Below are 26,045 nucleotides of genomic sequence, written 5' to 3' on the forward strand. Positions count from 1 at the left end.
AAAAAGGGCGGAAGCGGGGGTGGGGGGGTGAGATGGGGTCCCTGTCCCCGTCACGCCACGATTGAGCTGTTACCCCCCTTCCCCTTCACACCCCTCCCACTCCACCGACGCCTGTGGATCTCGCACGTTTCTACATCCGTGCACGCGTTCCGCTCACCATCCCTGCCGTGCGAAGGAGGAACGTCGTATGAACTTTCAGACGTTGCTGTATTTCTTTTCATAAAAACCGAATTCGTTGGGTAAATTGTAAATGTTTTTCACCAAATTATTTAAACAACACCGTTCACAATTCAATTTAGTGAAATATCTGGAAATTGCAAGGATACACGTACGAAACTTCTCTCGAAAATGTTTGTTTCATTCGATGAAATGTGGCTACTCTCGAAAACACGGCGGATCTCGCCCCCGCGGGCGGGGTTACCTGGAATCAAAAGCGGTCGCTTCCGTGCCTGCCTCTCGTGGGCAGACAATTGACCCATCAGAGGATTCACTCTCGGCAAATATCGTTTCTGTGTCGTGCATAGTGGTGGCGCGTGCTTTGCGATGTATCGAGTGATATGCCGTTCAAACCTATTGAAAGAGATCGATTATCAGGGCGTTCGCAACGAACGTCATAAGAATCGATTCTCTAGTTTAGCCTCAAAAGGGAAAATATTGACAGTCGATTATCACCACTGGTGCAGGGAATACAGCCCAGAACCTGCACTGGCAATTTAAGCAACGTAACCGAACGCGTTAAAAGTTAAGTTCGGGGGTCAACGCTATTTTTCGTCTATTGTTGATTGATTAGTAACTTGTTGAGCATGAAATTCGACAAATGATGGCTGTGACTATCGGTTCGAGCACTTTGCCAGGCAAGTTTTCGCAAATTAGGTTTGGTTTTGGTAAGCTCTCTGCTCACTCAGCTGAACACGATCACGCTGGTACAATGCTGAGATAAAAATTGGTTGATTTAGGCCCAACTTTGCTTGCTTTTTTGCTATGCATGTATCGTAGATTCACAGCTATGAACTCATACACATAAATAATTTTACGGGTGTCTTTTATTAAAACTCTCGCGTTTTAGAGCTTCATTAGACACCAAATCATTATAAAATATTTATAATTATACTTGTAAACCATCTTACATGAAATGAAATCACTAGAGTAACGCGTAACACATATCACGCCTGAGGCATGAACATTTGTATATACTTGGTGTAGGCTCTCTGACTAAATAAAAGGGTAAGGTGCATTTTCGTTGAGAAATTGGATTGTTTCAGCCAATTTTGTTACTTTGGTATGGAGTTACATTCCTTCGTACGAGAAATAACGATTTCTTCTATCTGAACGAGGGGCTTGGAGGACAAGGCGCATAAGTGTGTAGTTTTTGCTACGTTGAGAAACGTGTTTGAAGTTTCGAAATTACATGGATCCTAATGGCGGAAAGAAAGTTCAAACTGACATTTCGATGCTTAAAAATTGGAATTTGGGAGCGAATTTTTCACAGAATATGCATGAAGACTAGTAATACTTGAAATCATTAATACCTGAATTTTTTCAAAAACTGCGCTTATGCGCTTTTTCCTCCGAGCCTAGTGACAAGAGACCCTCCACTGGTATCTTAGCAATGGTGGAAGCTTTTACTCTCGGGACATCAGCATTCAACTGTTGAACTACCTGCTTGGTCGATGTTTAACAACGTGTTGGGAGTTTCATTTTGCAAACATACCAAAACATGCCGGAATATGGAAAACTTGTTTGGCTCATGGCGTCACCCGAAGCTCATCATCCACCAAGTCGATAGGATGACTGTTGCTCCCTTATAATTGTCCAAAAGGAAATGTTGATTTCCCGAAAGTAAAAGCTTCCACACGGAGAAAAAAACCTCGTGCGTGGGACCAGAAGTTTAGGTCATATGGATCTCTGAAGTTTTCGGATTGAGCATCTGAACACTTTCGGTCTAGCTGTCGAGGTTCGGATCACACATCTGAAACTTCAGTTCTTATATCTGAGGTAATTCAGTTGTGAGAACTGAAGTTTTTCGGATGTGAGAACCGAAGTCATTCGGATGTGAAAACCGAAGTACTTCAGACGTAAGAACTGAAGTTTCAGATGTGTGATACAAACCTCAGCAGCTGGGCCTAAAGTGTTCAGATGCTCAATCCGAAAACTTCAGAGATCCATATGACCTAAACTTCGGGTCCCACGCACGAAGTTTTTTTCTCCGTGCACCTGTCGTGAAGAGGTCGGTAGAGGGTCTCTTGCCTCTGTCCGAGTCCCTCAAATGTTCCATGATGTGTTTTTCGGTGTTGAATGTTCGAGGTTATAACGGTTCATGTTTGTTGGTTGTTTCAGCTGCGGAAGCCGGTGTCGACAGTGTCCACACATTCGATTCCGGGGGCGATGAAGGAGAAGCCCGGGCGAGGGGACAGCGGGGGCGGGGACGACGGGGCGGGGATGGCCCTGGTGGGGATCCACGCGGACTTCCCGCGCTACACGGAGGAGCGGGAGCGGGCCCAGGGACTCCCGTGCAAGGGCAACAGCGTCGGCTCCACCGGGAACCTCCACAGCGTCAAGCACAAGCCCAGCGTCGGCTACAGGCTCGGCAAGCGCAAGGCCTTATTCGAAAAGCGCAAGCGGATTAGTGATTACGCCCTCGTCATGGGCATGTTCGGCATCATCGTCATGGTCATAGAGAGCGAACTCTCTAGTGCCGGCATTTACTCCAAGGTCAGTCTCTGCACTCTTTTCTCCTTTCCTCTCTCAATGGAAAAAAAAATACATTGGATCTAGAGTCCAGACTCTTGAAAACATTGACAAGAAAAAATACTCTTGATTCAATCAGATTTAAGCTCAAATCAAAAGGAAATCCGCTCAAATTAAGAGGCTTGGTTCTTGATTTAAGCTTAAATCTGATTGAATCAAGAGTATTTTTTCTCGTCGATGTTTTTAAGAGTCTGGACTCTAGATCCAATGTGGTTTTTTTTTCCAGTGCTCTCCTTTTTTCCTCTTATGCCGGAATCACGCGCTGAATTTGGCAGCTGAATAAGGAAGTCAACAGTCATCGCTCAACGGCTGAAATTTCGCAAATTCTAATTATTTTCATCCAGATTTGTATCAAATACATTCGAAATGTCCAGGCAAGGTTTCAGGACATTCCGTCAACGATTTTTTGTCCGCGCACCTGCTTTGTCCAGTAGTTTGCGTCCACGCGGAAAATAAAAGTTGTGTTGAAAGAAACCACACAAAAATGAATAAAAATGGGAGAAAAACCAAGAAGCACGCATTCATTAGTTTTAACCCGTATGACTATGTACATCGATCTTTTAGAGTCAAATACGTCCGATTTCGAGCGTTCGGTTGCGCGGATACCGCGCTGAAGCATATTAAAAGCACAAAATATAAAAGAAAACATTAAAGTGCCTTGGAAATCATTAAATTTGACACAGACCACCGTAATATTTACGAAACAAATTTTATATATTCCTCAAATACAATTTTTTTTTCATCAATTTAAATGAGGAAAATCCATGCAGAGTGTGCAAAAATTTCAAAATCATGAACTGAAAAACACCGACTTTTAAATATTACGAGCCATAACGCAGAGCGGAGCGGCGTGCTACCGGCGCGAAACGCGCAATGGCGCCTACAAACCTAAGGGGATACTTTACGCATTGCGCAATGCTTGAAGTATCCCCTAAGGTTTGTAGGCGCCATTGTGCGTTGGGAGATGGCCCGCGGCGCGCCGCGGTGCAGCGTGCCACGGCGCCTCAAGCAACTATTTCACAATGGAGGTGTTGCACATTGTCAAACAAAATTGAAGGCGCTCCAACATTTAAAGAATGATAGGCATCCTTTAAGAGTACGAAACTTTCCTCGAAAAATAAATTAAGGTACTACGGCACGAACTCCCCTGCCGAAAAAACGCGAGGACATAAACCACCATAGAACCAGGCGTGCGGACAAAAATCGTTGTCGAAATGTCCTTCAACCTCAGGCAAATCTGACATTATCCGATGGTCGCTGAGCCTCGTTGTTGAATTTTGCGCATTCAGCGCGCCTCATTCAGCTGCCTTATTCAGCGTGTGATTCCGGCTTTAAACGCCAGATACACCTGCTTGCTAGACGCGCGTCTAGGTCGCAGGTTTATCTATGGCCATTTAACGATGCATACAAAAATATGACCGGATCTGCGAAAAGAGACCTATAAAAAGAGTAAAAAGAGAAAAAATATAGTGGAGTAAAAGTAACGGGATTAGTTTTATTAAAGTATAGAGAAAACATAAAATCTCACTCATTTAAGTTTTCCAAAGATTAAGATAAGTCAAAAATGAAATATCATATTCATTATTCTCTAGTTTCTCTCCACAGATCCGGTCACAAATATTCAAAAGTTTCCAAGAAATTCGTATTTTGTCAGAATGAATTTGGCAACGTACGAATGTCCATATGCACGTATCTCTTCAGCACTGCACTTTACCATGCCATGGACAATCACAGTCTTCGTTATATTTTAGATTTTGGGATTATTTAAAAATCAACACAATTTGAGCCAAAGATTCCGTTGGAACCTAACAAAATCGCTAATAACGTGTAGGTAAAGACGGTAGGTACGGAAAGAAACACTCGTTTTACCATGGAAGGAGAAATCATCAAGGTGTTACAATCACCTAAATTAATCATCTATTTAATGTCGTTCTTCTTGTCGTAAAGCTCGTTTTAAAGTGTCAAGGGGTATCACCGTCTAGTTGAATAATCTCATTGCCGTTATTTCCTTTCAACTATTTCCAGCGAAAGATTATCCGCCGCTTATTCCCCGAAAAGTAGATTTTCCTCGTACCGTTCTATTTCATAGCACGCACGGCAATGCAGCATTGCCAAGATGCACGGTGGGGTACTGGATGACAAAGCGATGCTAAGGGTGGATTCAACTATTCGAACTCCTTGGATGACCAGTTTGCTTCTGCAAAAATTGAAGGCGCCTTCGATATTTGTGTCTAGAGTGACTCGCAAAATGTTTCATGGCAGAACATTAAGTAGAGTCCAACTTTAAGAATCATGTTATATGGAATTTTCTCAAAATTTTGCGCAACTAGGGCTTTTTATGAAACTGTTAAGTACTATTAATGTTTCTTCCGATCTGTAAATTCATTCGCCCTTCAAGCGAAGAGTTAGATATTTACTCCAGTCCATCCGCAAACACATGCATAAAGCAAATGGTGTATTTTAAAGTCATAGAGTTTTCTAGTTGCTTCAATTTCCTTGTGCAAATGAAATTCTGATCGGCCAACGACACCTTAGTGATGTTCTTAAAATGTCTCCGAAAATAATAAAATGTTTCACCGGTGTTTCTTTAAAACGGAGAGAAAAGTATAATGTTCGAAAATAATTTTGAGACGTTTAAGAAGCGAAATTAAACATAATCACATCTATGCGTTCTTAACGTGTGTAAATTCACTGTTCTAACAATAATACTTTTAAAGTAAATACATTCTCTCGAGATGCAAATCTAGAGAGCACCTTCAATTTTTGCATAGGCAACCCGGACATCCATCAAGCTTGAATAGTTGCATCCATAGCCTTGGCATCGCATTGTCGTCCCTTGCTCCCGTGCATCCACCGTGCTCCTCGGCATAGCTGCATTGCTGTGCGTGCTGAGAAAGAGGATGGTGCGTGAGAGCTGGCTGGAGTACCTACTTTTAGGAAAAAACAACTTTTAAAATGTTCAAAAGTCCAAAAAATGTCAGTTTTTTTTTTTGTAATGCATAGTAAAAAAATAATTATTAAATAAGTTATTTAAGGCGACTTCGCTCTCAGAATAAAATTGTTGCAAATGCTTAAAAAATGAGCTGTTTTTAGTTATTTCCGGGCAAAAAAGGGTAGGAGCTTAATTTAAGACCACGAGTATACCTCCTTTATCTTACCATACAACTTCAAATCTGACCCGAGCCCAAAAACAATGACTACAGCGAGTTAAAATTTGCCACGCAAATTTTTTGAGCACTAAAAATTTGGATCACTTTTAATAACTGAAATAAGCTCATTTGAGTCCCAGTCTCTCTCCATGAAACCCGCGAATATTTCTATTAAAACCCGGATTTTTTCGGTCAGCTCCTGAATGGAAATAATACAAATGGCCTCAACTGATGTGGTTACCACAACACTCCGATGACCGTAGTATAGAGTTAGCCGCTAAAGCCGAGAGCAGCCAAAAGCTCAAGGAGTGGGGCAGGGGGGGGGGGGGTAGAAAGCCGTCTGCGGTTAGCATTGCTCTGATTTAAGAGGATTTCATAAGCCTGGGTTGCTGGGATCCTTTCATGGAACCTGGTTTCGCGAGCCCCTTGACTCTCTCCCTTTATGCAGGACGCAACAGCTAAAGACATGAATACATTTTGGATGCGATAGCTTTATCTGGAAGGCACTGGTGCGGCTAAGGTGCAACTAGGCTCTCAGATATTAATTAATGTCTAAGATTCGATTCCGATGTAGATATTAGATTGCTATGGTGACTGACCTCTGTTCAGATCCCAAATCTAGGCATTTCATTCCATAAATGTAATAGTCTCTTCCCTTTTTTGTTCCTTGGACATTTCTCTGAAAACGCTTTTTTTGCGCTGAAGTCCTTCAATGTTGCACATTTCCGCCCAAAATTGGTTTGTGACTGTTTTTCAAAACGTCAAATGTTAGGGATTATTGGATTCCGGGTGTGAATGTCAACTTAATTTTTATTTTTTGATGGTTTCAAAGGTCTTCGTGTGGGAAAAACGTTGGACGAGGTCCCTTCCTTGAAAATGTGAGTAACCTTGCAGTGATCCTGCATACCGACTTCCAATTATGGCGCGGACTTTTGCAACCACACCGAATTCAAATCACGCTAAAATCTACTTCCAAAATTCAATGTTCACTGACATTTGACGCTTTGCAAAAGCGTTGAACAATTTATAGGGGAAATAATACACCATTGGACGGTCCTCAGTGTCGGAGAAGTGCGTTTACCAGAAAAACTCACGTAAAACAGAAAAAGCTCACTTTGACTCTGAACATCGTTTCCTAAGGTTTGGCGCACTAATTTCCTGACGCCTTTTAAATCCACTTTTCTGCGACTTTTATTCTACGCAAATTCTCTAGTAAGGTTTTCAATCATAATTCTTTTGATCATAAAAGGTTAAAAAAGTCCAAACTCCCATTAAAAACTTTCAAGTTGCCATGAGTCTAATTACCAAACAAATACCTCAAGAGGTGTTTACGAAGTATTGCTCGGTGTCGGGAGTAAGAGAAAGTCAGTTGAGTTTCGGAAGCAAAACGGTTTGGCCTTTCACTCGCAAAGTTGGAGGCAGGAAGCCAAAAAGAAGTCGCAATCAAGGCTAGGAGTGGACGAGGATAGGGGAAGGCGAGATGCAGGAAGAGATAAAGGGGAGAAGAAGGGTTAACGCGGTTGCCATATAGTGTTGAAAAATCAGTCTTTCCCCCATATTAACAAATTTAAAATATACCCATTTTATCGCCAATCCTGGCAACCTTGAGGGTTAACGGCAGTTACCAATTAAAACGGATTCGACTTCTGGATGATTTCACCACATTCTCAAATAAATGCCATTTCCTTCCCGGTGAGTTTGGCTCCTTCTCCATGCAGACTGGAGCATGGTTGTCTGGTCGGGTTCCATTAATTATTTAATTTATTTTCAAAGTTCGGAGGATTCAAAACATCAGAAGACATACGAGAGCTCTCATGCTCTCATTCCGAACATTCTCCAACTCATACCTCAGAATTCAGGCCAGAAAACTTTCGAATATGACAGTTGTAAATCAAAAATAATGTTCCGCCCTGACATGATTGTTAGTAATTACTAAAGTTTTCCAAGATGGATTTGCGAGTTGGGTTTTGAGGCAGATAAAAGATCAAATCCGTGGCGAGATTTTAAAGATTGTGTATTCTTTTAATGTGCCGCTAAAAATCTAGGAGTGAGAGGAATGCATTTATAATCATGGAATATTAGGAATGAAATCAATTTATGGTAATACGTATCATTTACGGTTTAGAGTACACTTAAACGTATTTATGTTAAAAAAAAACCTAAGGTACTTGCAAACCCCATGAATATAGTTTCCTTTAGCTTAAATAAGTCCACTTCACTTCACACCTCAGTAGATGTTTTTAGGATCAATCTTACGAATGCTGCAATGTAGTCTAAGCGTTACCTTAAAAAGATCAAAAAGTAGAAAAATGTTACAGTTTTTTGAAAATTTTCTAAATGTTGGAAAAAGTTACTTAATGCCATATTTGGGCCGTCTATAAAATACGTGACGCTGAATCCCGGATTTTCCGATCTCCCCCCCCCCTCCTCGTGACGCTGTATTGACGTATGTTCCCATCGATCCTTTAACACGTAAAAATTAAGGAGCGTGATGCTCTCCTAACCTGCCTTTCCCCTCGACCTTTACGTTTCTCATGGACGACCCATTTGATCCTCTGTGCTCACGCCTGTTATATTATTCGGCTGCTGACTAAAATTAGTACGCTCAGATGTATTAGAGCAGTTGTAAAGATGAAATCGATAAATTTTCGTTAACCTCACCGAAAAAAATTGGGAGGGGGGGGGGGGCGCAGTCAATCATTCCAGTCATTTAAAAAATGTTTGACGACCTCAAATGATCGTTCTAACTGCCCCCGCTGTTCGTTTCATGTCCGTGTTTAGTCGACTGCAGGGTCAATAATTAAGGTAAACAATTTGAGATGACCGCCCATTATTTCTTTTAACAATTAGGACCTTAACTTAATATCCTAATTTTTTCGGTATTGCAACCTTGCTCATACTCAGACATGATTCAAACGGAAGTTAGAGCTTTCGGAGCAACAACCAGTCTTAAAACTTTCCGCGATTCACTCGTCAAAATGTGGCTTGAGGAGTTTCCAGCGTAGCCAAATCGTGCCGCACTATCGAAAGCTATACCTCATTGAAGTGACAAAAGCGTACCAAATTATGCGTTTGGCAACCATGCCGCCGATGGTCCCAGAGTAATTAATGTAACTTACGGCGAGAGAGCACGGAATGCTGTCCTGTAAAGGTAAAACGCCTTACGAACAAATGGACGTTGCCGAACTGCTTTCGATGAAACCAGTGGCGTAGCGTGCTTTGCGATTTATCGATTTATCTGACATTTAAACCTATGGAAAAGGACCAATACACAGGGTGCACTTTAATAATCGATTCTTTACCATAGCTTCAAATGGGGAAACATCGATAAACGATTATTCACGCCCTGACACTGGATGAAACTTCATTTCTTTTCGAAAACTTCTGAGTTTCCTCCGATGTATTTTTAGGAATGATTACATTTGGAATTCAATCTAATGTATTCAAAAAGGACAGGTAGGTATTTCTGAGGGCCGTTTTAGGGCTCTCCTGATCAGTTGAATTTCCTCAATTCTACAATTTTTGGTGCATTGATAGTCCATAATTCAAAGAATGCATCATGATTTGGCCATCTCTAGTCTCTTTTCGGGTTGACTACTGGTCTTAGCATGAGCATTAAGGATTTTGTCGTAAACTGCGGATATTCCAAAACTGGTCCAAAAATTTGCAAAATCCACATTTTCCGCCAAAATCGGCCTCCAGAACCATCTTTAAGCCAGAATCAGACCCGAAAAGAGATCGGAAATGATCGAGCATTCCGTAGAATGGAGACCTTTAATGAGCGAAAAATCGTAGAGTTGAGGTAATTAAGGGTGGACCCACAAACAGCCCTTATAGGTCCCACTTTTTTCAAGGAAAAATATTCATATCTTGTCTTGTGAACACATGTTTCACCGGGAAAAATTCGGCAACATTCAAACGCTCTTACGTCGTTTTTTACTTGATGCAGCAGAATGGGTCACTTGTCAGTCTCCGTCGCACACAAAACTCAAATAAATCATAATCGTAGGTCTGCTCTGCCGGATGCAATGATGACACCCCCGAAACACACATACATCACGCTCCACATGTGATGCGCGCGCGCGTGATCTGGCTACAGTGGCGCGCCCTCGTTAGCACGTGCATGAACTCGCAGTTGCGGCACAGTGGCACTCTCGAACTAATCTCGTAAAGTACCATCGTCAAGCGGAGAGCTTTCTATTGTTTTCCGACTACTTTTTGACATTTCGCGTGGTTATTCTAGCCGTGCTCCTCGCCCATCAAACGTCCTTGATTTTATTTTCCTTTTTTTATCTCGAGTCGCACATTTGATCCTGGGAAACCTTTAACAAACTTTCCTGCTCGCGCGGCCGGAGATGGAATGGAGGCCATTGAAATAGGCTCAGCTATTATATTCAGTCAGTTTTTCTGAAATTTTGGTCAGTTTTTTAGGTTTAATTGGTGTTACTTTGGTATAGGCTTGTTTTATGATGTATTCTGTACATTTAGCAATGCAGTAATATTGGTTTAAGATTTTGACATTCTGAACTTGGGATATCCTGGTAAAAATTGGCGATAGGAGCTGTGTTTCAAAATACCACAGGAGTTCTTATAGCCGACTGAAGAAGGCGATGGAAAATCATATAGCTGGCTGTAGAAAGTGGAAAAAATCATACGGCCGGGCTACACGCAGCGATAAAAAATTATACAGCCGGGCTATAGTTCCTATCGCCGGGCTTTACACTTAGCGCCTGGCTGTTGTTTTTTCGCCATCGGCTATAAAAGGCTATAAGAAATTGTGTAGAAATTCGTGCGCTTTGTAAATCCTTAAGTTTGTACGGAATCACCTTAATATTTACAAAATGCACATTATATTTTCCTTTACTACATATTTTTTTTCATCAATTAAAATGAGAATAATCCATATAGAGTATGCAAGCTTCCACATCTGGAATATAAGCCAGTAAAACAACAGAAGAAGAAGAAGAAGAAGAAAAAAAAAAGAGAAGAGTGTGCAAACATTTCAAAGTCATGAGTTGAAAAACGCTGACTCCGCGAGATTAAATATTAGAGCCTAACACAAAGCGGAGCGGCGGCGCACTGGCGCCTACAAACCTAACATGGATACTTCACGCATTGCGCAACGCGTGAAGTATCCCTGTTGGGTTTGTAGGCGCCAATGCGCGTTCAGCGCTGGCTGCCCGCCCGCCGCGCCGCAGCGTACCGCGGCGCTTGAAGCAACTATTTCACACCGAAGGTATTGCACAGTATCATACGAAACTAAAGGCGCTCTAACATATTAGGAATGGCAGGCATCCTTCAAAAGTACGGAGGTTTCCTCGCAAATTAAATCAAGATATACTGCGGCCCAAAAAGAGAGCGGTAGTCCAAAAACTCACTAAGTCCTAGCATCCGTAATTAGTAACGTTTAGCATAAACTTTATCGCCAGGCTGTTGCTTAGTCGCCATCGGCTATAAAAGGCTATGAGAAATGGTGTTGCTGGCTATAGAAGCTATTGGAAATCTTACAGCCGGCTGTAGGTCTATGGTATTTTGGAACACAGATTCTACTGCCAATTTTTACCAGGGATTCAAAGTTTAGACGAGATTAAAGTTGTAGATTATTGAGACCTTCTGCTTATACGTTAATATGGTTCCGCATGATTCAAATTGGGCGACCAATCAGAGAATGGAGTACGTAGCGCCAACGATTCTTAAGCAGCAAATTCATCATTAAAATAGTTAAATTGGTCGATCGCTTTTCCGAGTAAGATGCAGACTTAGACAATTAGAATGCAGGAACCCGCTTTAATAATTTTACAATCGGTTCCGCTGTATTGGGACAATGGTTAATTATGGGACAACCCATTCTTCGGGGCAATATAGTTTGAACCTAATTTCTAGATTCAACTAATGGTGAAAATTTCCAATTCCGGTTAAAAAGGACAGTTTTTACCAGCAAAACGTTGGAAATACAAATGAATATCAACGTATGCATCGAGTGGTAAAACATATATTTGCGGCGGACTGTCTGCCTGACAAAAGATTCCGTATCCTCTGAATCGACTATAATTTTACCCAAAGACATGAAAAAAGAGCGCTAAGAGCTAAAAATGAAGCTGCTGCGCCTTCGATTGGTGGAATGTTTTGCGGCAAAAATAGAACATTTTGAATGTCAAAGAAAGCGTTAGCGATCGTAAGGAACCAATCAATGTTGTATGCCTAAAATCTCAGTAACCACGATTTTTCGGATTTCTTTAAAAAAAAAATCACACCCTTAACTGATAGTTTGTTATCCGAGTAATGAAGGTTTTCGAGGTATCGAAAATCGAGCTATCCAGGTATCGAAATTCGAGTTATCGAGGTTGAACTGAAGTTAGTACCTTTCGAGCGCAAAACCGCGGGCGCTAATTTGCGACCTGTACAGGGCACTCCGTTCCTGCTTCTGACAGAGCTAAGACTGCTCCACCCGGGTCCCTCGTATTTATGCATCCCCTGTATAGAAAATGTGGCCGAACACAGGATGGGCGGGCCCTCAGGATCCTTGATCTACTAACTCGTGAAGGGTAAGCGTGCAAAAAAATCTCGGACTGACTGGCACTGACTTCGAGGTTGAGAGAGGCCCAATGGTCAACCTCGGCCTAAAAGGCAGCCGTTCTGTCCACATCCTACGGGTCATGTCGTCACCCTCCTAACGAAAGGACATAACAACCATCCGCGATTGTTCCTGTCGTCCATATAAGTCAATGTTTTCCAGGGATCATATTTTAGTGCAGTTACGCTCTTTTGTCAACCAAGGGACGATGTTCTAGCGGAACCCCACGACAGTTCACCAATTATCATTCCTCATCGGGCGTAAGGGCGTAACTCCAATTTCGTATGACCTTTTGGAAACGAACGATTCTACAGACAAAAAGGCGTACCTCTGTAAGCAGTTATGTCCTAAAGTCAGGCCTTGTCACATGCTAGTTTACGTTATTCCTGTTCCTGTTCAGGATAAACGGTCCGTCCGTGCCAGAGGCGTGTTCTGCTTCTCTTGGGTCAGAAATAATTAAAAACAGTGTGTGACTGTCCGCGGAAAAAGGGACCCAAAGACAATATACAGGGTGATTCAGAAGTCCCGCACTACTCTTTAACCCCCAGGGTTCTCGCTCCTTTTCAGGGTTGTTCCTTGAAATGTTTTGGCTTTCCCAGAATTCGTATCTTTAACAGGAGCATTCACAACATTTGAAGTCTCTATCTCAATTTGTTTAAAAGTTACAAGGGCTATGATTGGTGCTAATGGTGTGATACTTCTGGATCGACCAGTATTTTATAGACCCTACAACCAGTGACTATAGAAGCCAGTGGCACCATCATGCTTTTCAAGAGAATTGCGAGCGGAAAAAGTTCCTAAATTACAAAATCCCGTGGAATGCAGGAGCTCCATTAGTGAGATTTACTTGCTTCTTATGAGAAAAATAGTATATGAATCTCTCTTTCAGAAACGAACTTTATATTGAATCCCAGAAAGTTAAAAACTATCCTAGATATTGTGATATAAGTTTTTGATAACACGTTGTTACCCTTAAAATGCATGAATTACGGCCGCTTGTATGCAATTGAGACATGTCAACATAAAATGTTATTTATCGGTTAGATGTTCTCAAATGCAAGATAGCAGGGCCAGTCGTGATTTTTCGTTCCTCTGTTTCTTAGCTTTCGGATTGAAAATGGTCCTCGGGAACTTCAAAGCTTCTAATCAACGTTGTAAACGGAAGCATCGGTGGTTCGCTTCGAATTAGATGTTTACTTTATCTTGATCTTCGTTGTAAACCAATTTTGTGAAAGATCAGACATGTTTGTCTCTTCCAAACAACAATATACAGACTATACATTATTATAAACCGACAAGAAAGCGTATCAAAATATGGAGCGGTCGTTCAATATGCGGATCCGGGGGGAGGGGGAGAGGAGGGCTGGAGCAACTCTCCCTCTAAACTTCAATTGGACGTATTTCTACCAAACAGACCTATGTGGAGGTGAGGAATATGGGGTGTGCTCGATAGTTCTCTGGCCGTAAGAGTGAATGAGAATAATAAAGCGCCAGTGACGTCAGTGGCAATGAACGAGCACGCGAGCGGCGGGGAGATCGGGATCGTGGCTCTGTAACTCATGAGCCCTGTCCACAACGCTCTCTTGCCATGCCCGTGGCTCATGTTTCCCGCATTCAGTTGGCACATAGGTCTGTTTGATAGAATGTAAAATCCCACTTTTCCAATTCTTCAAAAGGAATCACGCCCACTTTTACATTGCTTCTTATGCAGCTTTCTAGAGCACACCCCATATTTCTCACCTCCACATAGGTCTGTTTGGTTGAGATACGTCCAATTCTGAATATAACATGGATTCTCATGGGAGTTGTCATAGTGAAAGGTTGTAAGCTGAAATTCTCATTGTGACCTCACTTAAAAGAGGATATGTATAGACAAAGATTTTCTAATATTTAGTCTGTTTTGAATTTGATGAAGGGTCCAACAGCAGGGTCCCATTAATCAAATAAAATCATCATGTCAAACATCAAATTTTACGTCGGCTTTTATGTGACTACCATTTAAAAGGATCAAGCGTATCCAAAATCCATTCGTCTTTTGGAAGAGGGCATGTCAGCCATAGGAATAGTAGTCACACGCTGAAAATCCCTTTTTTATCTCATAAACCACGAGTTGACAACGTCACGCTGGCTGTGTGAGGAATAACACATCTTATTTTGGATTCTGTGCCGTCGGTGAAACGCATTAACGATATTCAAATTTTGGAGGGTATACGTCGGGCACATTGGATAGTGTCATTTATTGAAAGCTTTAAACCCTCACCTGTATTGATCGTTTTTACGGATGAAAAATTTCACTTATGTCTCATGTGCCAAGTTATCTCCAAATATTTTCTGATTGTCTTTTTCTCCTAAAAATATGGCCTCTTCAGCGAACGTTGTAAGAGTGTACGACTGATTGTGAGAGAAACTAGACTCCTTGCACAAGTGGAAAAAAAATCCTATTGTAAGTAAAGGCACTTTTGTTCCTTTAGAGAAAAGCCTGACCTTTAAGTTTTAAAAAAAACGTTTATGCTAACATCGAAAGACCGAAAGTTTTATATTTTTGGCTAAAAGGCACTTTTTGGGAAGAAGAGACCTAGCATTTGAAAATTTTTGATTAGTCTGATCAAAAACTGAAAAATCTGGTGAGTAGAATACATTTTTGGGATAGATTATTCTATTTCCAAACTGAGCTTGTTTCCAAAAATATGAAACTTTCTATCCTATGATCGTTATATATGAGAAAATTTGAACAAATGGATTCGTGCCTATATTTTTAATATAAACTCTAACAAAAAAAAAATAGAAACAGAAAAATATCATAACAACATAATCAAAAGATGTGTATGACCCTAAGACAACTTTCTGCAGAAGTCAGATGGAAATTTTTAATTGACATCTGTAAAATAAAACAAAATGTTATTTTTAAACCTTGGAGTTGGGCTTTTTCCCGAAAAAAAAACAAACCCCATGTTGATTTCTCAATGTAAATTGAAAAATATTTTAAAAAAAAATAAAAAGACAATATATAAATTAAGAGTTGCGTGTGTTTTTCTGCCAAAGAGGCAGATATTATCTTTTTTTCGAGGCGGGCATTTATCAAAACAAGACAAAATTGGGGGAAAACGATTTGCTTTCTCCTTCGAGAGACGGATCTGCAACGTAGATATTGACGCGATAGAAATCCGGAGACGTCAGTGGGGATCGGAGGGTCCTGAAAATACAGAATCTGACAAGCATGACAAGGCTAGGGATGATGTTAGGTTCGAAAACGCCACGTGATGTCATGATCGTCACGAGGACGGGGCCAACGGGATCCCTGATAACAGAGTTCGTCAATATCCCCCAGCGAGGGGCGGAGGGACCGGGACGGTAAAGAGTTTTTTTGGGTGACGAGGGTCCAAATCGCTTTAAGGAACGCTCCGTTGCCAAACGTCTCTGGAGAGAAGCACGTCCATGGGGAAATCCTCATGGAGCCTGGAAAATCGTGCTATGGTATGAACGGGAAGAGAGGAGAATGGAATCGACTATTTTAATATTGTTGGCAACGAAGTAATATGGTCGGGTAAAAAAAAATACTCAATCCTGAAAAAATATCCAGAAAATGGAAAAAAATCGATTTTAGTCGAACATTTTTGGTGAATGGAAATGGACCACTAGACAAGGCACGAATTCAAGCATTCTGATACATGTTTCTTAACCAGAATTTCACGTAGAACACGATTCGCACGACGAAAGTTACTGTAATCAACTCCTAACGAGAACCTTTTTATTTCACATTGGTTACGCGGATTTTGAACTGCCCGCTCACAAGAAACTCAAAGCTCTACGTGAGTCGAATCGCGCACTACAACAGTTTCAGCAAGCCTCTCAATCAAGCACTGTTTATTTCCCACCATGTGTTTTTCGAATTCTAAGCAATTTGCTAAAGCTAAGCCAAAGCGTCAAGATTGAGGTTGCCAGATTTTTATATCGCAAGAGACTGTCATCATAACATTTAGCGCGCGATGTGAATCACGCAGAGCATTGAGTTTTCATGAGCGTGTGGTTTGAATTCACGCATCAAGAATCATTAAATATCTTCGTAAGGAGTTTATTCCGGTAATTTTCGTTGTGCGCATCGTGTTCTATGTGAAATTTTAGTTACGAAACATGTATCAGAATGCTGAAATCTGTATCTTGTCTAGTGGTCCATTTGGGCTTATGCGCATGCTAATCAGTTCCAAAAGAAAGCCCGTGGCTGGGAGTATGATGCATTTCGGTCCCTCAATAATGACATAACATTAACGTGTTTTAACCTTGGAGTTAGGCACGTCTAGAAATGAACAGAGGCCGTGCCTTTGAATGTAAAAATAAAAATAAAATGCAAATGATCGAACCTAAAAAAAACTTGGCTGCAAAAAAATGAACTTTCAAAATATGAAGTGGGTACTTCTTGAGGCAAAAAATTAAACGTGATTTTGTGAATTCGCCCGTTTAAATATTGTGATTTTTTTCTTTTGTTTTTCGTGTCACAGTTTGCTCTAAAGATCTATCGGGCTAATTTTCATTATTTTTGTGTCTATTGACGCGACGAAAAACAGTCTTCAGATGAGCCCGCTCTACTTAGATTTTTCACGCAAGCCTTGAAGGGCGCGAAACGCTCACTTGGGGCTGGGCTACGCAATAGCCAGGGAACACAACTAAATTTAAAAAAAAAATATGAATAAATTACTTTTCTTCATCTCTTCATTCAATGATATTCCAGTGTTTACATAAGAATCAGCGCTTCTATTGTTCGGAATTTAAATTGCCACCGTGCAACGTCTAAAACAATCCAGGGGTTATCCCATTTTCGCGCAGCGTGTCCCTTCCCCCGCCCGCCCTGCGAAGGGATAAGCGGTGCGCTGGATGGAATTCCGGAGCAACACGAGGGTACCCTGGTCCCGGGGCGGGTGCTCCTGGAAATATTGCCGCCCAAGGGTCAGATGTCTTGGTCACCCTCATCCTTCTTTCGACGCCCGTCCCTCGCTCGCGGACCCTGCGGTCGCTCCCCTTGATAAATTGTTCCCGGCCCTGTCGACGGAGAAGAAATTATTGAATTTAAACTTTGAAGCTAATTTATTTCACGCGTTTAAATATCTTATGCCTCTCCGGCACTTCCTTTCGGTATCTTGCCGTCTTAATCGAATCCGCTTTCTCAACTTTCGGTCATCCATCTATGAGAGAGCTGCCGTCCGCACAGAATCAAGGCCGTACCCATAGTTGTTCTTTAAAAAGCCGTTTGCCCTCTAAAAGGCCTCATATGGTTTCCTTTATGATTGAAGAGGCCTTTGAAAGTTGAACTTTTACGAGTCTCGGGTATAAATGGGTCAGTTTCGCTGGTTATAGTTCTTGTAGATTATCTAAAATTAATTGGTTTACCTAAACAGCAACTTTTTACGTTACCTTTGAAAGTTGAACTTTTACGAGTCTCGGGTATAAACGGGTCAGTTTCGCTGGTCATAGAATCGTGTTTTGATGCTTGATTCTTGTAGATTATCCAAAATTAATTGGATTTATCTAAACAGCAACTTTTCACGTTCAATATTAGCCAAAATATGGCCCTTTGAAAAGTCCGGTTTTTGACGTCGTCCACCGCGGTAGTGACACCCTTGGTATCTTTCACCATGCATTCATCCGAGTTCCACGTCGAACAGCCAGTGCGAATTTGCGTCACACCGACTGATGAAAGCAAGGTGGAAGAAACCAAGGGTGTCACTACCGCGGTGGATGACGTCAAAAACTCAACTTTACAAGGGGCGATATCTCGGTTAACATTGAACGTAGAAAGTTGCTGCTTGGACAAGTCTTATTACTTTTAGCTGATCTTAAGTTGCGTCGCTAAGTCTTGTTGGCGACCAGGATGTTTGAACTTTCTATTTGTAACTTAAAGTACTTGTAAGTTGATTTCTCGAATCGTATTTTGAGGGAAATTTTGGTCATGAAACATGCATAAAAATGTTCAATTTCGTACCTAATCTACCGTATTGTAAATAAATCAAATACAATTAAATGAAGTAACTAGTTCCTATTCTAAAAAGCAACTTGCGGGGTGAAAAATTGAACCGCGGGTTCTTTTTTTATCTTAAGCTTTCCTTCTTGACTCTGGTTACTCTCGGATGGGTGAGGGGTTTTTAATTGAGAAACACTCTTTTCCTTATGTATGTTCACCAGTATGGTGACCTCATTCTTCGATTCACTTAGCCCTCTTCCTTCCCGCATTTTCTCCAGTTTCTTCGTCGGGTTCCCACAGTTATTTCGATTCATTGATTTGCGCTTTAAAGCCTTCAATTTAAAACTATCCTTACACCTCCCTTATGACCATAGTTGCCGGATTCAACATTGAAAATTTATGATTTTACATAGGTTTAAGTGGAGAAAAGTGCTGATTTTTCAGCACTTTGTAGCAACAATGACTTATGTAACGTCAGTTAGGTTTTACAGTGTGGACTGCAACGCAGAGCAAAAATTCTGTCGTGGGAAACGCTGTATGAGGATTTGAATGTTGCTAAATTTCCCCAGTAATTTTCGTTGCGCGAATCGTGTTTTACGTGAGAATTTGGTTAAGAAACATGTATCAGTATACTTAAAGTTCTTGATCTACTGGTCAATATTGTACATGGGAGCCTGTAAGTGAGGCTATGCCACTTGTCAAGAACCCTATCGTTTTTATTTAAAAAAAAAAAAAAAGATTTAAAAAAAAAATAGATTTGAATGTTGTATACATCCTGTACTCCTTAGATAATTTTCGATGATATAACCGTCAACTGCAGCTCAATAAAGGAGAACGGAATATGACTGCGGGATTTTTTTTCAAAATCGAAAATAGCCATTTTAGAAGATTTTATCGCCAATCAATTCTCTATACATAAAGGAATTATACATTTTCATGGAAATGTGAGGTTTCGATCTAAAATTAATAGACTCCAAAAAGTATTAGAACCAGAGGAAGTACGTAGTATTAGTGAACGCTTCAAAGTACCAAAGAGCAATATCGTCCAGTTTAATGATTTTGTCAACGTTATTTTCTATTGGATACTTCAAGAGATTAATTATCTATCGATTTTCCCAAAAAGTAGATGCTTCACATACGGTTCTCTTTCTTAGCACGCGACGCAATGCTGCATCACAAAGGAGCTAGGTTCCCGGGGCTGGATGCAACTATTCGAACGTCATGGTTGTCCAGGTTGCCTATGGAAAAATTGAAGGCGCCCTCGAAATTTGTTTCCAGAGAGTATGGAGAGAAACCGGCAAATTGTTTCATGATAGATCAAAAGACTTATTCTAACTTTAAACATCATGTCCGTACGGGGCACTCCCTCTGACTGCAATTGCTTAAGACTTGTCTCTTGTTGTAAACACCGTGATAATCGATTCTTTTCCATAAATTTTCATGTGAGATCCATCGATTCATCGCTAAGCACCCCGCACCTCCGGTTGATCCTCGAATAAGTCTCAAACAAACTGCGCCTTGTTCGGATGCGGATTTTTTTTTATCAACGATTCCGAGACCGTGGCATGCCTATCTTCGGATCCTAAAACTGCCTGTGCATGCCAATGCTTATGAATAAAATTGTGAGGCTCCCGGAGGCACCAATCGGATGAGAGACCCCGACGAAAGATTGCGGAACGTGCCGAGCCTTCCTATAGCTGCCATATGGTGCTGAAAAATTACCCTTCCTCTCCATTCAACTCGCGTAAAACTTCCACATTTAATTGCTCGACTTGGGAACGTCGCGCCGCGGTGAAGCCGAGAGGGCATCAGATTGGAAACGAGGGGGCGCAGAGAGTCAACTTTTAAATAAAATCCCGCTGTTCTGACTTTATCGCGGGGGCGCACGGTGGATCGAGTCCATAGGAGAGGTTGGACAAAATTCGGAAAGTTTAAATGCGCTCATAACTCCGTTTATACACAACTTTGAGGTTGTAAAAGTGGTTCCATTGGTTTCCTCGTGAAATTATCTTCTGGAAGCACCCCTACAAATTTGAAATGTGACGAAATAAACATCAAAATTTGCAGTTTCAGTCAAAAATTTTATGTCCGACCTCTCCAATCGACGCGATCTACTGTGCGGCGCCTGCATTTATCCGACGTCAAATACATTGTACCACTTTCTGGTTGCTTGTGAAACGAGCTCGACTCGTTGAGCCTGGTGTCTCGACCTGCTCGCCGCGAAAGCGGTGGGGGGGAGGACACGATAAAAAGGAGATAATTTTTCATGGCGTTCGGGGGCCTTTTATGAATTTGCACAGCGTGCAACAGAGGGATTTTTTTCTTTATTGGTCGCTCAATTCTCAGCCGTGTCAAAGAACCTGCGAAAACTTTACAGCGCACTGAGTATTGGATCGTTGGACAAGGCGATAGACAAAGAAGACTGAGAGAAAATGGAGGGATCCTACTGGTTAACAATAGAAAAACAATTTAAAGAGCAGGGAACAAGGCTAAAAAAATTCACGAATGAAACCAAAACGTTTCGGCTGAAAACTCAGTGATAGTACATGCTGTCAGTACTATTTCAGATTTTTACCATTTTTCTTTTTATTATTTTATCCACCTGAGGAAGGCTGAGTTTTCAGCCGAAACTTTTTGGTCTTATTTGTGAAATTTTATCCTTATTACCCGCTTTTTAAATTGCTTTTTTTTTTTTTTTTTTTTTTTTTTTTTTTTTTTTTTTTTGCCTGTTGTTTAAAATAGATGGTTGCTTTAAGAATAAGGGCGAAAATGTGATAGACTAACTAGGGTTTCTCGTGGGTCGCCGTTAGTTAGATCCTACAGATGGTCCATCAATTTCCTCTCTGAACGAGTCATCAGTTTCAATCAGTACTATCGCTTTCATTCTACCCTCGCCTTATTTGTCTATCAATTTCAATCATCAGCCGTAGTTCTCTGTTACAGAGGAAAAAACTTTAAAATTAGGTACTTTACGTGCAATGGGCTACATTTTGCGACTCAGAACTATAATTTCTGGCTCATCTGTAAAATCGATTTTGTGCATAAAGGAACCAATAGAACATTGGTAGGTACATGGTTGTTTTTAAACTGATTGTGAGCCAGAAATGGTAGTCCTTAATGGGTCAGTTGCGCTGGTCACAGAATCGCGTTTTGGTGCTTGATTCCTGAAGATTAGCTAAAAATAATGAAATCTGTCCAAACAACAACTTTCTGCGTTGAATATTAACCGGGGTATCGCGCTTTAAAAAAGTCGGTTTTGACGTCATCCACCGTGGTAGTGACACCCTCGGTTTCTTCCACCTTGGTTACATCCGTGTTCTCAGTCGAGCAACCAGCGCATTAAAGTGTATCGGTGATTGATGATAGCAAGGTGGAAGTGGAAGAAACCAAGAATGTTATGGAATGGATGACGTCAAAAACTGAGTTTTCTCAAAGCACGATATCTCGGTTAATATTCAACGTAGAAAGTTGCTGTTTGGACAGATCTTAATATTTTCAGCTTATCTGCAAGAATTAAGCGTCAAAACACGAGTCTATCACTAGCGCAACCACCCCATTGCCAAAGGTATTCCAAAAGTAGTTTGGCTGATTCTGCGTCAAAATATTTCGTCCGATTGTTCGCCCTACATCGTCCACTCCTCCAAAGACCTTTTTCGTTTTGGTGCAAAATGACGCAGAATCAACTCCTCATTGTTGTAGGTACTAAAACTCAAGCCGGCTTGAGGGAAATAAAGGTTGCTTTTCGAGAACTTGCCGCAAAGCAATTTCTTCCGGGGTAAATTTGGTCAAAACCATTACCCACACACGGAGATTGCCAAGCGGTCAAAAGCCACTATTCAACGTTATTACTTTTATTTACATACCTACATGAGAGTCAGAGCAAAGGCGGAAAAAGCGAGCTAAACAAGGGGATGACGCCTGGGTGTTTAATGCTAATGAAGGGATGGATTTGGACGTATTTCTACCACACGGAACTATGTGCATTACGACGTGAGCCCTGTCCTGCATGTGGTCCTATGAGTCTCAGGGCTCATGTCTGAATGCACATAGTTCCGTTCGGCGGAAATACGTCCATTTAAAAGTAAAGATGTGTAACGAGTGAGTCGGAAAGTTGAACACTAGAAGTTAAGCAATACGAAAACAAGCTTTGAAATTTAAGCGGGAGGCTTAGCTAAGTTTTTACACCCGCCGAAGCGCGGGGCCATCTTCGTTCCCCAAGTTTCTTTGAACATTCAAAGCCGCGCCCTGTTGTCCTCTCTCCATAAATCCTCCCGTTAATTCTGCTAATGTACGTAGATTCTCCCTCCGTATATGCTCGAGCGATAAGATTAAAAAGTTCCGGGAACAAGCCTAAAAGGGTTCGCCTTTAACTGTTTCAATTCGAGGGTTTAACGTATTAAGAAGTTGGATACTTTGTTTTTATAATTCAATGAGCCTGTTTTTGGAGTTTGAATATCGCACACGATCGTGTCGCAGAACCCACATCGATGGGTAACGAACAGTACCGCCTTTCTGTAAACTGACGCATAGAGAAAAAAAAGGAGGTGTTTGCATTTCGGGCATCTTGGAATTTTTTGATGACGTAGGTCGGCACAATCATCGATTTTCTTGGAAATGGTGAAATTTATGGAAAAAAATGATTATGCAAAAAGTGCTTGAAATTATATCATGAGTTGATTTAAGCAAAAAAATTGGGACAATTAATTATGTCCGTTTTTCATACTTCGAATTCCGGATTTCGCTGGCCAGGTTGTACCGACCTGCGTCACAGGGTAAACAAACCTCAAGATGCAAACACCTCCTTTTTTCCTCTATGAAACTGACGATTTTGCAGAGCGAATAGGATAAGCTTCGCCATTTTTGTAAATTTAAGGTCAGGTTTGCAATTTTTTCATACATTTCAGCGCCATTGAAGCGCTTCCCTACAAACCTGGAAAAGAACTAAAATCATCAAGTTGCGTATCTTATATTGTAAAATGCAGCGAAGTCGCAGACTCTTCTTTACCAAGATTGTCACTTAGGCGATATTATTCGTTGGCCCTCAACTTGTATAACTTTTTGCACACATGAAGTTCAATGGATTCTTTCTCTACGAAATTATTACTTCATTTTAAAAACATTTATAGTTTTAAAACGTGACAAATATTTGTAAAACCTTTTCCAAGCGACATTAATCTCAATGAGCCGCAGTTGGGCCGACAGAAACTGCAAAAATGAATAAAAGAGGGGAAAAACCCAAAAAGCACGCATCATTATTTTTAACCCATTTGTGCATCGATCTTTTAGAGTCAAATACGTCAAATTTTGAGCGTTTGGTTGTGCGGACACCTCGCTGCAGCACAATAAAAGCACAAAATGTAAAAGAAAAAAGTAAAGTGCTTTGGAAATCATTAAACTTGACACGGGACCACCAATATTGAAAAAAAAACACATTATATTATTATTCTCCTTTGATAAATTGATACATATTTTTCCTCATCAATTTAAATGAGAATAATCAATGCAGAGTGTGCAAACATTTCAAAATTCTGAGTTAAAAAACGCTGACTATGCGAGTATAAATATTAAAGCTTAACAGAGCGGAGCGGCGTGCTGCCAGCGCCAGAAGCTCACTGGCGCCTACAAACCTAAGTGGATACTTCGCGCATTGCACAATGCTTGAAGTATCCACTTAGGTTTGTAGGCGCCAATGCGCGTGTCGCGCTGGCCACCCGCCCGCCGTGCGGCGGCGCCTGAAGAAACTATTTCACAACAGAGGTTTTGCACAGTATTATACGAAGATTGTATTAAGAATGACAGGCATCCTTTAAAAGTACAGATCTTTCCTCGCAAAATAAATCAAGATACTTATCGTACACAGGAAAAATCTAAGAGCCTTTAGCTGAGGCAAATATAGAGGTTTATCCAGTTCAGGTATAACAAGGTGGGAATTTCTTGAAAGATAATTAAGTCCTGTTACACCAAAGAGGTGTAGAGAGTTATAGTGAATTTTGTCTCGTGGAATTGACGCTCCCCCATTTTTACCAAAACTCTCAACTATATATTATTCTCCGTTTGACCAGACAGACAAAACAAAAAACCAAGCAAACCCTCATTCTTCCAAGACATTATACATTTTCATCCAAAAACGTCGTGAGCAATTGTTGTTTGCATGTATTTACATGTGGGCCAATTAACTTTGGGTCTCAACTGGCACGTGAACCAAAACTCCCGTGCCGAAAAAACGCGTGGACGTAAATTACTGGAAAAAACAGGTGCGCGGACAAAAAATCTTTGACGAAATGTCCTATAACCATTGTCAATGCAAATACAAGCTTTAGTGGATGAGTCAGAAAAAGCAGTTGCTTATTGCAAAATGTAGTCCAATTATTTAAAAACTTGTTTTCTAACGAGCAATTTTCCATTTTTAAGCTGACAATGAGCAGGACCCTTAAGAAAAAAGTTTAAATCAGTTAAATTAAACTCATCCACTTGAAATTGATTCCTTAGGATATTTTGGATTACATTTGACAATTAGATGTTACTATCTCTGGCTTTTTTCAGTAAAAACAAACTCGTCATTAGATTTTTTAAGCACACCAAGCACATAAGGGCTTTCATGGTTGCGTAAAAAAACAGTAGTTCCGCCTTGCAAAAGAACCTCATGTAAAAACGGCAAAATCCCTCGTAGCTTTGATTTTTAAAATTTTTGCGAATAGAAATCCTTTGCAACACTGCGATTGAATTGTGTTCTTTTGATTAAAGAACGACGGTTTAAACATAATTTAAGAAGCAAAGCTGAAAAAAGAAGCGAATCCGCCAAAACTAGATGCTGAAATAATGAGGAGTGTGAATTCATTTTCCAGCAGGCACGCGTGTTTGATCTGCAAACGTTATTTCGCCATTGCTCGAGAAGATTTATCGTTTTAATTTCAAACGCAACGCTCCGAACACCGCACACAAAACAAGAACCAAGAGATTAAAGTATTATTCTCAGCTTTGAAAAAACGTAACCGTCGATTGGAAAAGCATGGCTCCTAGAAATGCTATAAATCGTAATCAGCATGCGGAAATTTGAACGTTCCTTCTCCTCTCTTCCCACCGTTCCTTTTTCACCTCCACCATGCACCCTTTTCTTCCACATTTTCTTGCAATTGATTTTTGATTTTCTCATCCGTGAAGACTAAAGATCGTATTCATAGTTGTTCCTTAAACAGCTCCTTTCCTTAGGAGGTCCTATAGGCAGGGCCGGATTTTCCTACTTGCCGCCCATGAGCCGCCTGTATTTTGCCCCCCCCCCCCTTCTCTTTCGTTTTGAAACATCAATAGAAACCATCAAGTGAACGTGCCAGCGGGGGAGGGGTGCATAAGACGCGTTTAGTCATGTTAAACACATTTTTTGGGAAAGCCCTGTCAACACTACTAGCAAAAGGTCACGGAACTTTGCGCGAAAGTCAAGTTTCGTAAGCCTTTCACTAATGGACGAAGCCTTCCATTCATAAGAAATGAACGGAAAAATTATGAAAGAACAAACACAAAATTTGATTTAATGATTTTAACTTCCGCCGCCGCACCGCGGCGACCGCACCGTGTTTGGCGCAATGCGTGAAGTATTCATGCATTCTTGTAGGCGCTATCCGTT

At 41.0% G+C, this 26,045-nt stretch overlaps 1 protein-coding gene across 4 annotated transcripts in view; it reads left to right on the forward strand.

The window, feature by feature from the left end:
- Window positions 1–26,045, forward strand: part of SK (small conductance calcium-activated potassium channel) — a 398,226-nt gene that overhangs the window by 299,345 nt on the left and 72,836 nt on the right. For all 4 annotated transcript variants that reach the window (XM_072297495.1, XM_072297494.1, XM_019061693.2 and 1 more), the window contains one exon: window positions 2,338–2,712. In XM_072297495.1, coding sequence (XP_072153596.1) covers window positions 2,338–2,712 — 375 coding nt within the window. The remainder of the gene's footprint in view (window positions 1–2,337; window positions 2,713–26,045) is intronic.

Source organism: Bemisia tabaci, chromosome 2, assembly GCF_918797505.1.
Source record: "Bemisia tabaci chromosome 2, PGI_BMITA_v3".
Classification (NCBI taxonomy): Eukaryota; Metazoa; Arthropoda; class Insecta; order Hemiptera; family Aleyrodidae; genus Bemisia; species Bemisia tabaci.